Here is a 15,179-nt window from a genome sequence, read left to right as displayed (position 1 = left end):
ACAGTGCGGCGCTCCCTCAGCACCGACCCTCCCCACACACACAGTGCGGCGCTCCCTCAGCACCGACCCTCCCCACACACAGTGCGGCGCTCCCTCAGCACCGACCCTCCCCACACACAGTGCGGCGCTCCCTCAGCACCGACCCTCCCCACACACACAGTGCGGCGCTCCCTCAGCACCGACCCTCCCCACACACAGTGCGGCGCTCCCTCAGCACCGACCCTCCCCACACACAGTGCGGCGCTCCCTCAGCACTGCATTAATTAGTGCCAAGATATTTGACCTCCTCTCACCCTGGGACCTCCTCCAGTTGCCTGCAGGCGCTATATAAATGCAAGTCCTCTCCTCTTTGCCTGTCCCTGTGCGGGTGAGTATAACCATACCCTCAATCTCAGACACGTCTCTCTCTCTCTCTGGGAGGATGTGACCATGGAAAGTTTTTTAATGATGTTTGCCCCTCACTGGACTGGAGTTCTTGTTCACGTGGAAAATGAGATGCCACGCAGGAACGGGGTCCTGAATCCTGGGAAAGGTCCCAATCTTAAACCAGGGAAGCGACTAACATCAGCCTGAGAGCCAGGAGAGAGAGAGAGAGAGACAGAGAGAAAGAGACTGTCAGGGTGTGTCTGCTTTTTAATTTGTTGGGGGGTTTTTGGGGGGGGGGGTTTAATTTGCTGTTGAGGGAGGGGGGAGGGGGAGGAGAGGGGGGGTAGGCTGGAGCAGGGGGGTGTAGGTACACAGGCTCTGCTTTACAAGGGCGGGGGATTCCCTCCAGCTGAGAGTGTTGCAATTTCCAGAATGTATCCAATCTGAAAGTGATACATTTGGGGCAACACCCCCCCCGGGAGAGGGGGATTCCCTGGGGGGGGGGGGGGGGGAAGGGGGGAGAGAGAGGGGGGGGGGGGGGGAAGGGGGGAGAGAGAGGGGGGGGGACATTCATACACAAAATACTTCCCCTTTTAATGATATGTGTGTGTAAAATAAGTAATATATTTGTGTGTGTTAAGATGTTAAGTTGCCTGCATTGTGTGTGTGTGTGTGAGCAGTTGGACAATGTGTGTGTCTATTTTCTGGGGTTGGGGGTTGACTGATCAGTGTGGGTGGGGGGGGGATTGGGTTCTGAGACTGGTTTTGTGGGGAAGGAGGTTTTTTTTTAAACTCATTCTCTCCCCGGATAAACCAGCTCAGTTCTGTGAACGCTACCACGATGTTTCAATAATTTAAAGAATTCACGAACAGACAGAGGAGAAAAATGCTCCGAATGTTCGGGTTCTTCTGCTCTTGGAGTTTGTTTGTTGTTGAACCGAGTTCCTGCAGTTAAATCGAGAGAGAGAGAGAGACAGGGAGACACTGTGTAATCTCCCACGTTAACAGACTGGAGTGAACTGCATCATTGAGTGAGTGTGTGTGTGTCAGAGAGAGTGTGTGTGTGTCAGAGAGAGTGTGTGTGTGTGTGTGTCAGAGAGAGTGTGTGTGTGTGTGTGTCAGAGAGAGTGTGTGTGTGTGTGTGTCAGAGAGAGTGTGTGTGTGTGTGTGTCAGAGAGAGTGTGTGTGTGTGTGTCAGAGAGAGAGAGTGTGTGTGTCAGAGAGAGAGTGTGTGTGTCAGAGAGAGAGAGGTGTGTGTGTGTGAGAGAGAGTGTGTGTGTGTGAGAGAGAGAGAGAGTGTGTGTGTGAGAGAGAGAGTGTGTGTGTGTGAGAGAGAGTGTGTGTGTGTGAGAGAGAGAGAGAGTGTGTGGTGAGAGAGAGAGTGTGTGTGTGAGAGAGAGTGTGTGTGTGTGAGAGAGAGAGAGAGTGTGTGTGTGTGTCAGAGAGAGAGAGAGTGTGTGTGTGTGTCAGAGAGAGAGAGTGTGTGTGTGTGTCAGAGAGAGAGAGTGTGTGTGTGTGCAGAGAGAGAGAGTGTGTGTGTGTTGTCAGAGAGAGAGAGTGTGTGTGTGTGTCAGAGAGAGAGAGTGTGTGTGTGTGTCAGAGAGAGAGAGTGTGTGTGTGTGTCAGAGAGAGAGAGTGTGTGTGTGTGTCAGAGAGAGAGAGTGTGTGTGTGTCAGAGAGAGAGAGTGTGTGTGTGTCAGAGAGAGAGAGTGTGTGTGTGTCAGAGAGAGAGAGTGTGTGTGTGTCAGAGAGAGAGAGTGTGTGTGTGAGAGAGAGAGAGAGTGTGTGTGTGAGAGAGAGAGAGAGTGTGTGTGAGAGAGAGAGAGAGAGTGTGTGTGTGAGAGAGAGAGAGAGTGTGTGTGTGAGAGAGAGAGAGAGTGTGTGTGTGTCAGAGAGAGAGAGTGTGTGTGTGTCAGAGAGAGAGAGTGTGTGTGTGTCAGAGAGAGAGAGTGTGTGTGTGTCAGAGAGAGAGAGTGTGTGTGTGTCAGAGAGAGAGTGTGTGTGTGTCAGAGAGAGAGTGTGTGTGTGTCAGAGAGAGAGAGTGTGTGTGTGTCAGAGAGAGAGAGTGTGTGTGTGTCAGAGAGAGAGAGTGTGTGTGTGTCAGAGAGAGAGAGTGTGTGTGTGTCAGAGAGAGAGAGTGTGTGTGTGTCAGAGAGAGAGAGTGTGTGTGTGTCAGAGAGAGAGAGTGTGTGTGTGTCAGAGAGAGAGAGTGTGTGTGTGTCAGAGAGAGAGAGTGTGTGTGTGTCAGAGAGAGAGAGTGTGTGTGTGTCAGAGAGAGAGAGTGTGTGTGTGTCAGAGAGAGAGAGTGTGTGTGTGTCAGAGAGAGAGAGTGTGTGTGTGTCAGAGAGAGAGAGTGTGTGTGTGTCAGAGAGAGAGAGTGTGTGTGTGTCAGAGAGAGAGAGTGTGTGTGTGTCAGAGAGAGAGAGTGTGTGTGTGTCAGAGAGAGAGAGAGTGTGTGTGTGTCAGAGAGAGAGAGTGTGTGTGTGTCAGAGAGAGAGAGTGTGTGTGTGTCAGAGAGAGAGAGTGTGTGTGTGTCAGAGAGAGAGTGTGTGTGTGTGTCAGAGAGAGAGAGTGTGTGTGTGTCAGAGAGAGAGAGTGTGTGTGTGTCAGAGAGAGAGAGTGTGTGTGTGTCAGAGAGAGAGAGAGAGAGAGTGTGTGTGTGTCAGAGAGAGAGAGAGAGAGTGTGTGTGTGAGAGAACATAAGAACATAAGAAATAGGAGCAGGAGTAGGCCATCTAGCCCTTCGAGCCTGCCCCGCCATTCAATAAGATCATGGCTGATCTGTCGTGGCTCAGTTCCACATTCCCGCCTCTCCCCATAACCCTTAATCCCCTCTCTTATCAAAAACCCATCAACCCGCGTCTTAAAAATATTTAGCGAGGCAGCCTCCACCACCTCAACGGGCAGAGAATTCCAGAGATTCACCACCCTTTGAGTGAAGAAGTTCCTCCTCAACTCCGTTCTAAACCGCCCCTCCCCTTTATCTTGAGGCTGTGCCCCCTAGTCCTACTGTCCTTTCTGAGCAGGAAGAGTCTCTCCACCTCTATCCTATCCATCCCATTCATCATCTTATACGTCTCAATGAGATCTCCCCTCATTCTTCTAAACTCTTAACGAGTACAAGCCTAGTTTATTCAGCCTCCCCTCATAGCTCAATCCCCTCAACTCCGGTATCAGCCTAGTGAACCTCCTCTGCACTCCCTCCAAGGCCAAAATATCCTTGCGTAAGTATGGTGACCAAAACTGCACACAGTACTCCAGCTGCGGCCTCACCAATGCCCTATACAGCCGCAGCAAGACCTCCCTACTTTTATATTCAATCCCCCTCGCTATGAAGGCCAGCATCCCATTCGCCTTCCTGACCACCTGCTGCACCTGCAAGCTGGGTTTTTGCGACTCATGCACAAGGACCCCGAGGTCCCTCTGCACCGTCGCCTGCTGCAGTTTTTCGCCACGTAAGTAAGAGAGAGATAGAGTGTGTGAGAAGTCTGACGGCAGCAGGGAGGAAGCTGTTCTTGAGTCGGTCGGTACGGGACCTCAGACTTTTGTACCTTTTTCCCCCGACGGAAGAAGGTGGAAGAGAGAATGTCCGGGGTGCGTGTGTCGGGGGGGGTCCTTGATTATACCGGCTGCTTTTCCCCGAGGCAGCGGGAAGTGTAGACGGAGTCAATGGATGGGAGGCTGGTTTGCGTGATGGGACTGGGCTACGTTCACACACACACACACACACACACACAACCCTTTGTAGTTCCTTGCGGTCTTGGTCAGAGCAGGAGCCCCAGACCAAGCTGGGATACACCCGGAAAGGATGCTTTCTATGGGGGGGGGGGCATCTGTAAAAGTCGGTGAGAGTCCGTAGCGGACATGCCAAATTTCCTTAGTCTCCTGAGAAAGTAGAGGGTGTTGGTGGGGCTTTCTTAACTATAGTGTCGGCGTTTGTGGGGGGAGGGACCAGGACAGGTTGTTGGTGATCTGGGACACCTAGAAACTTGAAGCTCTCGATCCTTCTCTACTCGGTCCCCGTTGATGTAGACAGGGGCACGTTCTCCTCTACGCTTCCTGGAGCCGATGACAATCTCCTTGGTTTTGTTGACATTGAGGGAGAGATTATTGTCGCCGCACCAGTTCACCAGGTTCTCTATCTCATTCCTACAGTCCATTCTCATCATAGTTTGAGAGTCAGCAATGACAGAGGAAGGGAAGGGACAGTCTTGGACCTGGCCTGCAGGCAGTGGAGGTTTATCAGGTTCGCATTTTTCTGCGGTTTAGCTGGACTCCAGCGGGGAGCTTGCCAAGGGATGGGATGGAACATTGCAGCAAAGGATACATATCAGCGGCAGCACGGTGACACAGTGGGTTAGCGCTGCTGTCTCTCAGCGCCAGGGACCCGGGTTCGATTCCCCGGGGGCACGGTGACACAGTGGGTTAGCGCTGCTGTCTCACAGCGCCAGGGACCCGGGTTCGATTCCCCGGCAGCACGGTGACACAGTGGGTTAGCGCTGCTGTCTCACAGCGCCAGGGACCCGGGTTCGATTCCCCGGGGGCACGGTGACACAGTGGGTTAGCGCTGCTGTCTCACAGCGCCAGGGACCCGGGTTCGATTCCCCGGGGGCACGGTGACACAGTGGGTTAGCGCTGCTGTCTCACGGCGCCAGGGACCCGGGTTCGATTCCCCGGCAGCACGGTGACACAGTGGGTTAGCACTGCTGCCTCACAGCGCCAGGGACCCGGGTTCGATTCCCCGGGGGCACGGTGACACAGTGAGTTAGCGCTGCTGTCTCACGGCGCCAGGGACCCGGGTTCGATTCCCCGGGGGCACGGTGACACAGTGGGTTAGCGCTGCTGTCTCACGGCGCCAGGGTCCCGGGTTCGATTCCCCGGGGGCACGGTGACACAGTGGGTTAGCGCTGCTGTCTCACAGCGCCAGGGACCTGGGTTCGATTCTCAGCTTGGGTCACTGTCTGCATGTTCTCCCCATGTCTGCATGGGTTTCCTTCCACAGTCCAAAGATGTGTAGGTTAGGGTGGATTGGCCATGCTAAATTGTCCCTTAGTGTCCCAAAGATGTGCAGGGGAATTAGCAGGGTAAATACATGGGGTTACGTGGATAGGGCCTGATTGGGATTGGTGCAGACTTGATGGGCTGAATGGCCTCCTTCTGCACTGTTCTATGAGATTGACGTATTTCTAATAGATAAAGGGAATTCGGGATATGGGGAACAGGAGGGAAGGTGAGACCAGGGAGAGATCAGCCATGATCTGATTGAATGGTGGAGCAGGCTTGGAGGGCTGAATGGCGTACTCCTGCTCCTAATTCCCATGTTCCCAAAGGCTGGGAGATGCCTGCGAGTTCGTGGAATGGCCATCACTCACCACACAGGCGTGACGGAGCAAGACTCAGATTGAAACGAGCGCGTCCCTGAGCTAAAATCAATCACTAGCTTGTATTCTCAGCATGCCCGGTGCGGACAAACTGGCACCGGATAAAACAGAGCTGAATTTTAAACATACCCCTCACCAGGAAACAAGGTAAATGCTTTTCTTAAAGGCACGTTGTCATCACAGGTGGCTGTGTCAGAGCAGCTACCAGAGGGGCTAGACAGAGCAAGGCCTTGGTCCAGTGACACAGGGGCACAACATGACTGGAGACCAGGCTCTGCTGTAGGACAAACTCGCACTCATAATCCTCCTACCCACCTTACTGCTTCCCAATGTACCTCTCTCTCCCTCAGACTCAGAATCTGCAGCAGTGTCGGTGCCCCTCTCTCACTCTACCAGGTGGCGGCACCGACCCTCCCCACACAGTGCGGCGCTCCCTCAGCACCGACCCTCCCCACACACAGTGCGGCGCTCCCTCGGCACCGACCCTCCCCACACAGTGCGGCGCTCCCTCGGCACCGACCCTCCCCACACAGTGCGGCGCTCCCTCAGCACTGACCCTCCCCACACAGTGCGGCGCTCCCTCGGCACCGACCCTCCCCACACAGTGCGGCGCTCCCTCAGCACCGACCCTCCCCACACACAGTGCGGCGCTCCCTCAGCACCGACCCTCCCCACACAGTGCGGCGCTCCCTCAGCACCGACCCTCCCCACACAGCGCCGACCCTCCCCGCACAGTGCGGCGCTCCCTCAGCACCGACCCTCCCCGCACAGTGCGGCGCTCCCTCAGCACCGACCCTCCCGCACAGTGCGGCGCTCCCTCGGCACCGACCCTCCCCGCACAGTGCGGCGCTCCCTCAGCACCGACCCTCCCCACACAGCGCCGACCCTCCCCGCACAGTGCGGCGCTCCCTCAGCACCGACCCTCCCCACACACAGTGCGGCGCTCCCTCGGCACCGACCCTCCCCACACACAGTGCGGCGCTCCCTCGGCACCGACCCTCCCCACACACAGTGCGGCGCTCCCTCGGCGCCAACCCTCCCCGCACAGTTCGGCGCTCCCTCGGCACCGACCCTCCCCACACAGTGCGGCACTCCCTCGGCACCGACCCTCCCCACACACAGTGCAGTGCTCCCTCAGCACCGACCCTCCCCACACACACAGTGCGGCGCTCCCTCAGCACCGACCCTCCCCACACACACAGTGCGGCGCTCCCTCAGCACTAACCCTCCCCACACAGTGCGGCGCTCCCTCAGCACCGATATCGCAAGTGTGGGTGTGATATTGACACGGGATGTGGGGGGGGGCGATGTGTGGACTAGTCACTGGGACCTCCGCTCACTCACTCCTCTCTATCGATGGTTTAGGACAGCAGGAATATCCTGGAAGTGACGGATCGGAACCATGTCAAGCTTCATTGTAACCGTGTTTCACCTGGTCCTTGTCATCAGCGCGTGGTCCCCTATCACCCTGGCCAGAAGATCCGCTGACCTTTACTGTGGAGGTGAGTGAGTGACCCTGACCTCATTTCAACCCCTCCCCAGTCTGCCAACGGCGGGATCTTCCTGACCACGGGGAGGGGTGAGGTGGGGGGGGGGGGCCCCTGTTGTTCACACCCTGTGCTACCGACGGAAGAGGAAAATCCCACCTGCCGGAATTCCAGATACCCCCCCCCCCCCCCCACCCCCCCGCTGTTCTAGCCTTTCCCCAATTCGGACAGATGCAGGAGTACCAAATTTCCGAGGCGAGGGGGGCCGGATTTGTCCCGCGTGAGGAAGGGACGCTGATTGGCTAACAAGTCAACTGCGGATTTGCCCGCGGGAAAGGACCAAGAGGCTCCATTGGTCGTAGAAATCAGAATTTGCATACGGTCTTGGTGGGGGACGCTGGGGGGTGGGGGGGGGGGTGGGGGACATGGGGGGGGTGGGAGGGGGGAGGTTTCCCCGTCTACAGATATTAGTCGCGTCCAGTACCCGTTAAGCTCGCGTTGTGAGACCCCGGTTTCCTGATCTTAAATTGCTGTCCGTGTTAATCGGCGACGCGCTCGGAATTGTTCAGTCAGTGCTGCCCATTCCCGGAATTTCGATCCGATTTGATCTTGCATCCCATTGGTGGGCTCTCGGAGTCGGTTCCCCTGTTCACGTCACTGCTCCCCTTCCCCAGACGGTGTGTGACCCCCCCCACTCTCTCTCTCTCTCCAGCCTGCAGGGCCCTGGTGGATGAGTTGAATTGGGAAATCTCCCAGGTGGATCCGGGGAAGGTGGTGGAGACCGGATCGTACATCCTGGGGCCGGACGGTGACCCCGTGGCCACGACGGTGAGTCCCTGATAGCAACTCGTCACCCCCCTCTCTCTACCCCCCCCTCCCCCTCCCCAGTCACCCCCTCTCTCTACCCCCCTCTCCCCCTCCCCAGTCACCCCCTCTCTCTACTCCCCCCTCCCCAGTCACCCCCTCTCTCTACCCCTTCTCTACCCCCCCGTCTCCCCCTCTCTCTACCCCCCTCTTCGTCCCCCCCGTCACCCCCTCTCTCTACCCCCTCTCCCCCCCATCACCCCCTCTCTCTACCCCCCTCTCCCCCCCAGTCACCCCCTCTCTCTACCCCCTCTCCCCCCCCAGTCACCCCCTCTCTCTACCCCCTCTCCCCCCCCAGTCACCCCCTCTCTCTACCCCCTCTCCCCCCCAGTCACCCCCTCTCTCTACCCCCCTCCCTCCCCGTCACCCCTCTCTCTACCCCCTCTCCCCCCGTCACCCCCTCTCTCTACCCCCTCTCCCTCCCCAGTCACCCCCTCTCTCTACCCCCTCTCCCCCTCCCCAGTCACCCCCTCTCTCTACCCCCCTCTCCCCCTCCCCATTCACCCCCTCTCTCTACCCCCCTCTCCCCCTCCCCAGTCACCCCCTCTCTCTACCCCCTCTCCCCCCCGTCACCCCCTCTCTCTACCCCATCTCCCCCCCGTCACCCCCTCTCTCTACCCCCCTCTTCGCCCCCCCCCCAGTCACCCCCTCTCTCTACCCCCCTCTCCCCCCCGTCACCCCCTCTCTCTACCCCCCTGTCACCCCCTCTCTCTACCCCCCTCTTTGCGCCCCCAGTCACCCCCTCTCTCTACCCCCCGTCACCCCTTCTCTCTACCCCCTCTCCCCCCCGTCATCCCCTCTCTCTACCCCCCCTCTCCCCCCCCCAGTCACCCCCTCTCTCCCCCCGTCACCCCCTCTCTTCTCCCTCCCTCTCCTCCCCAGTCACCCCCTCTCTCCACCCCCCCGTCACCCTCCCCTCCCCCCCATCACCCCCTCTCTCTCCCTCACCAGTTACCCCCTCTCTTTCCCTGCACCCCCCTTCCCCAGGTCATCCCCCCCCTCCTCCAGTCACCCCCCCCCCCAGGTCACCCTGTCTTTCCCCAACACTGTTCCCCCCCTCACCATCCCCCCCCCCGTCACTCCCTCCTCACCCTTTTTCATCCACTTTTCTCTCTATCTCCTCTTCTCCCCCCCCCACTTCCCCAAGCATGAGGGTGGGGACGTACAGTGAAGATGTGGGGAGTTGAGGTGGGGGGGACGGGGTTTGCATTTTGGGAGGTTGTGGTTATAGAGTGGGAGGGGGGTTGGGGGGGGGGGCAGATGGGGGAGGGTGGGGGGAGGAAGGAGTTGGGGAGAAATGGTGGGATGTGGGGCCGTCAACACTTCAATAACGGAACTTGGTGCCTCCTCGCGGACGAAGGATCTTCTGGAAGAATCCGTGTCCTCTTTCTTAAAAAAAAAACACACGCGACCCCTCAATGGGTTGACGGGCGGCCTGGGGTAGCTGCTACTCCCGGGAAAAGAAAAAGTTTGGTGAGAAGAGGTAACTAAGCAGTTTGAAAGCCAGTGGAAACCTCTTGATCCTGGGTGGGGGGGAGCTTTTTCAAAAAATAATGGGGGTCTCGGGGTGTAACGTTGAGGAGAAAACTCGGGTAACCGTACATCAAAAGTTGGTTGGCTGGTTTGGCACTGGTTAGGCGGAGTAAACAAGAAGATCAACTGCCCGGTTAAGGAACGCGCTAGTTTCTGAAGCCCCAGCCCCGGTGCCTACACAGCGAATGGAAGATGCTCCACACTCTGAAATCAAGAGTTTCCTCGCCTGTGGTTTGAGTGGATGAGAGTTGACCATCGTTCCACCAACCAGGGGACCAAGATACTATTCCCCACCCCCCCCCCCCCAATCTATCCCCCACCCCTGAACATTGAACCCTTTCTGTGAGAGTGACCGTGATTAGAAAGAGTGATCATTATACTTCCGCGTCCTTTATGAATTGGAGTATCGAGTATAAAAGTTGGGGTGTTATGGTAAGGTTATTACAAGGCTGAATTTAGAGTATTGTTGTCGAGGAAATTCCTAGCTCAGAATAACTCAGGCAGAGACGTTCAGAGTCAGGCGTCAGGAGAGTTTATTGTCGTGATATCACGGAGAGTACACCTCAGTCAACACCGAGAGAACTCTGAATTTTTGAACAAACCCGCGCTATTTTTATACAGTGAAATAAACAACTCTGCAAGCAGGTTACAATACTCCCTATTATCCTTACTATCTCTATTACCCCTTTAATCATTGTCCCATGAATTAAAACTATGGTCCTAGGACTTATCTATAGTGTCCTTGGTCTAAATCATCCTACAGTCCCTGTCCCTTGTGATTTACCGTAACTAGGTAGGGGAGAAGAATGGTGGTTTATTTTTCTATCCTCCTAAAGGCAGATGGCCCGTTATCTGGCCTTTAGACCTTGAGTGTCTGCTAGGCCCTGTTTTTCTAACCCTGCCTGCTTCAGCTAGTTTCTTGATTTTCGGTATAATGGTGAGTATATAGTGAATCATTAACCCTTTAGCTACTGCTGCAGCTTTAGCCCCTACTATAGCAAGTCCGTTTAAAACACTTACTTTTCTATGCAACCTAATTGCTTATATGAATCTAATTTCTTCTACAATTGTGTACAGTTTTGGTCACCTAGTTACAGGAAGGATGTAAATAAGGTTGAAAGAGTGCAGAGAAGGACGTTGCCGGGTCTTGGGAAGCTGAGATACAGAGAGAGATCGAATAGGTTAGGACTTTATTCCCTGGAGAATGAGGGGAGATTTGATAGAGGTGCATAAGGTGAGATGGGTAAAGATAGAGTGAATGCAAGCAGGCTTTTTCCCCAGAGGCTAGGGGAGAAAAAAACCAGAGGGCGTGTAACGGGAATATTAGGGGGGGCTTCTTCACGCAGAGAGTGGTGGGAACTTGGAACGAGCTGCCGGATAAATGTGGGGTCACTGTTAAGAAAAGCTTGGACAGGTTCATGGATGAGAGGGGTGAGGAGGGATATGGTCCAGGCGCAGGGTCAGTGGGACGAGGCAGAAAAATGGGTCAGCACAGACGGGTTTCTGAGTTGCAATGGTATTTAGCGAAGAGACCTGGGCCCTGAGTGGTCAGTGAGAGATTCGTGGATAGAACCACATTTGATTGTGTAGCTTGTGAGATCACAGGATGATCGAACCCCTACAGGCCAGGAGGAGGCTATTCGGCCCATCGAGTCTGTACCGACCACAATCCCACCCAATATCTACCCTGCTAATCCTTCCAAACCTACGCGTCTAGGGGTCAATTTAGCACGGCCAATGCGCCTAACCCACAACATCTTTGGGGGGGGGCGCAGGAGGAAACCGGAGCACCCGGAGGAAACCCACGCAGGCACGGGAGGTAGGTGAGTCACTCACCTCCCCCTCCGCCTGACCCATCTCCCTCCCCCCCCCCCCAGCCGTCAACACCCCCCTCCGCACAGAGAGGGACCTGATAGAGGTTTACAAGATCGTCACGGGCTTGGATAGTCAGGGAGACGGGGGAGGAGGAGGGTGTTGATGGGTCAGACGGAGGGGAGGCGAGTGACTGAGCCGTTTCCCTCCAGGTTCCGTACGCTCGGTCAGAGATGTTCCTGCTCGAACTGCTGGAGCGGGTGTGCGAGCACATGAAGGAGTACGGAGAGCAGGTGGACCCGGAGACGCACAGGAGCACGTACGTCCGAGTGCTGACCCGGGAGGGGGCCCAGGCCAACCTCCTCAACACCCGGTTCACAGAGGACATCAGCTCCAAGTTAAAACAAGCGGTGAGTGGGCGAGCAAGCCAGTGAGAGATGCACCCCTCCCCGCAGGGTGCGGCGCTCCCTCGGCATCGACCCTCCCCGCAGGGTGCGGCGCTCCCTCGGCGCCGACCCTCCCCACACACACAGTGCGGCGCTCCCCCAGCACTGACCCTCCCCACACACAGTGCGGCGCTCCCTCGGCACTGACCCTCCCCACACAGTGTGGTGCTCCCTCAGCACTGACCCTCCCCACACAGTGCGGCGCTCCCTCGGCACCGACCCTCCCCACACAGTGCGGCGCTCCCTCGGCACCGACCCTCCCCACACAGTGCGGCGCTCCCTCGGCACCGACCCTCCCCACACAGTGCGGCGCTCCCTCAGCACCGACCCTCCCCACACAGTGCGGCGCTCCCTCAGCACTGACCCTCCCCACACACAGTGCGGCGCTCCCTCAGCACCGACCCTCCCCACACAGTGCGGCGCTCCCTCGGCACCGACCCTCCCCACACACAGTGCGGCGCTCCCTCGGCACCGACCCTCCCCACACAGTGCGGCGCTCCCTCGGCACCGACCCTCCCCACACAGTGCGGCGCTCCCTCGGCACCGACCCTCCCCACACAGTGCGGCGCTCCCTCGGCACCGACCCTCCCCACACAGTGCGGCGCTCCCTCAGCACCGACCCTCCCCACACAGTGCGGCGCTCCCTCAGCACCGACCCTCCCCACACAGTGCGGCGCTCCCTCAGCACCGACCCTCCCCACACAGTGCGGCGCTCCCTCAGCACCGACCCTCCCCACACACAGTGCGGCGCTCCCTCGGCACCGACCCTCCCCACACAGTGCGGCGCTCCCTCGGCACCGACCCTCCCCACACAGTGCGGCGCTCCCTCGGCACCGACCCTCCCCACACAGTGCGGCGCTCCCTCGGCACCGACCCTCCCCACACAGTGCGGCGCTCCCTCGGCACCGACCCTCCCCACACAGTGCGGCGCTCCCTCGGCACCGACCCTCCCCACACAGTGCGGCGCTCCCTCGGCACCGACCCTCCCCACACAGTGCGGCGCTCCCTCGGCACCGACCCTCCCCACACAGTGCGGCGCTCCCTCAGCACCGACCCTCCCCACACACAGTGCGGCGCTCCCTCAGCACTGACCCTCCCCACACACAGTGCGGCGCTCCCTCGGCACCGACCCTCCCCACACACACAGTGCGGCGCTCCCTCAGCACCGACCCTCCCCACACACACAGTGCGGCGCTCGGGGGGGGGGGTCGATCCCCGTGTGTATCTCCGTTCCCAGCAGGGAAAGCACCTCACTAATGTTCCTTTTCCTGGCAGTGTGAGAAACTCGCTGAGGAGTACGAGGACGAATTCATCGAGTTTTTCTCACGCGACGGCAACAATATCAAGGACCATCTGTGCAGTAAGAGGACAGGTTAGCTGTGAACCCCCCCTTCCGTCTGCTGCGGGGGACGGGGGGGGGGACCCTGCGGGGGAGGGGGAGGGGGACCCTGCGGGGGAAGGGGGCAGCAGGAACCCTGAGGGGGACGGTGAGGTGGAACCCTGTGGGGGAGGGAGGGAGGGGGGGGACCCAGTGGGGGGGTGGACCCTGTGGGGGAGGGGGGGGACGCTGTGCTACCAGTTTGGGGTAGTGGATGGAGGTGGTGGTCGGGGGGTGGGGAGGAGGTGGTTCACAGTCACAGGATGGGGGTGGGGGATCAGCTGTTGGGTTTGGGACAAGGGGGTATCTCTTCTCTTGGACTGTGTGAGGGAGGGGGAGTGGAGTTTGAGGAATCTTTGGAATTCTCACTCCCCAACCCGGGGCCGCAGACCATCCATCATTCCCTCGCAGCGACAGGGAACCCGGGTTCGATTCCCGGCCTCGGGTCACTGTCTGTGTGGAGTTTGCATGTTATCCCCGTGTCTGCGTGGGTTTCCGGTTTGCCCCGGTTTCCTCCCCACAGTCCCAAAGATGTGTAGGTTAGGGTGGATTGGCCGTGCTAAATTGTCCCCTTAGTGTCCCAAAGATGTGTAGGTTAGGGTGGATTGGCCGTGCTAAATTGTCCCTTAGTGTCCCAAAGATGTGTAGGTTAGGGTGGATTGGCCGTGCTAAATTGTCCCCTTAGTGTCCCAAAGATGTGTAGGTTAGGGTGGATTGGCCGTGCTAAATTGTCCCTTAGTGTCCCAAAGATGTGTAGGTTAGGGTGGATTGGCCGTGCTAAATTGTCCCTTAGTGTCCCAAAGATGTGTAGGTTAGGGTGGATTGGCCGTGCTAAATTGTCCCCTTAGTGTCCAAAGATGTGTAGGTTAGGGTGGATTGGCCGTGCTAAATTGTCCCCTTAGTGTCCCAAAGATGTGTAGGTTAGGGTGGATTGGCCATGCTAAATTGTCCCTTAGTGTCCCAAAGATGTGTAGGTTAGGGTGGATTGTCCCCTTAGTGTCCCAAAGATGTGTAGGTTAGGGTGGATTGTCCCCTTAGTGTCCCAAAGATGTGTAGGTTAAGGTGGATTGGCCGTGCTAAATTGTCCCCTTAGTGTCCCAAAGATGTGCAGGTTAGGGTGGATTGGCCGTGCTAAATTGTCCCCTTAGTGTCCCAAAGATGTGTAGGTTAGGGTGGATTGGCCGTGCTAAATTGTCCCCTTAGTGTCCCAAAGATGTGCAGGTTAGGGTGGATTGGCCGTGCTAAATTGTCCCCTTAGTGTCCCAAAGATGAGCAGGTTAGGGTGGATTGGCCGTGCTAAATTGTCCCCTTAGTGTCCCAAAGATGTGCAGGTTAGGGTGGATTGGCCGTGCTAAATTGTCCCCTTAGTGCCAGTGGGGGGGGTACTCGGGTAAACGTATGGGGTTTACGGGGATAGGTGGGGGGGGGGGGCGGGGGGCGCACGAGGGGAGTTACCATCAGACTTGAGTTGAGACCTCTCTCTCTCTCTCTCTCCTTCTCCCCGTCCCCACCTCCCCCATTGCAGATCTCTGCGACCACACTCTCCACGCCCGTCACGATGAACTGTAACGTGTCTCCCTGGTCTCGATTTCCCCAGGAGGAAGTGGGGGGGGGAAAGGAGTGAGCGAGCGTCCGTCCCCCCCCCCCCCCCCCACCCCCCCACTACAACCCCACCACAACCCCACCCTCCGGGGGATCGGAACGAAGGCGATTCGAGCAGAGCCCAACGCGTCTCCGGGAAGAACTCAGCGCTCGTGGGTCAAGATCGTCCCTCTCTGACCGTGCGGAGAATCCCAGCCGGAATGCCGCACACCCCCACCCCCCCCACGCTTCTCGCAGACTCGAGCCTAAGAGAGGGGGGGGGGGCGGCAAACACTGAGCAGAAACAGAAGGACATCCCTCCTCGCTACGA

The 15,179-nt window shown here is 57.9% G+C and overlaps 1 protein-coding gene across 1 annotated transcript; it reads left to right on the top strand.

Annotated features, from left to right (window-relative positions):
• The first annotated feature begins 540 nt into the window (after positions 1 to 540).
• On the top strand, positions 541 to 14,874 carry LOC145340709 (protein canopy homolog 2-like). The gene is made up of 6 exons (XM_080185171.1): positions 541 to 620; positions 7,113 to 7,249; positions 7,947 to 8,062; positions 11,656 to 11,853; positions 13,165 to 13,261; positions 14,793 to 14,874. Exons 2-6 carry the CDS (start codon positions 7,150 to 7,152, stop codon positions 14,834 to 14,836), a joined length of 555 nt encoding a protein of 184 aa, XP_080041297.1. The 5' UTR covers positions 541 to 620; positions 7,113 to 7,149; the 3' UTR covers positions 14,837 to 14,874.
• Positions 14,875 to 15,179: the final 305 nt, after the last annotated feature.

Source organism: Carcharhinus amblyrhynchos, unplaced genomic scaffold, assembly GCF_965287045.1.
Source record: "Carcharhinus amblyrhynchos unplaced genomic scaffold, sCarAmb.v2.hapA chromosome_1321, whole genome shotgun sequence".
In the NCBI taxonomy this organism is placed as follows: Eukaryota; Metazoa; Chordata; class Chondrichthyes; order Carcharhiniformes; family Carcharhinidae; genus Carcharhinus; species Carcharhinus amblyrhynchos.
This window is presented reverse-complemented; position numbering and strand designations above follow the sequence as displayed.

Excerpts from the sequence above, each read along its gene's own strand:
- LOC145340709 (XM_080185171.1), top strand. The coding sequence starts at position 7,150 with ATGTCAAGCTTCATTGTAACCGTGTTTCACCTGGTCCTTGTCATCAGC. Across the intron at positions 7,250-7,946 it reads CGCTGACCTTTACTGTGGAG|CCTGCAGGGCCCTGGTGGAT; the intron begins GTGAGTGAGTGA and ends CTCTCTCTCCAG. Across the intron at positions 13,262-14,792 it reads TCTGTGCAGTAAGAGGACAG|ATCTCTGCGACCACACTCTC; the intron begins GTTAGCTGTGAA and ends CCCCCATTGCAG.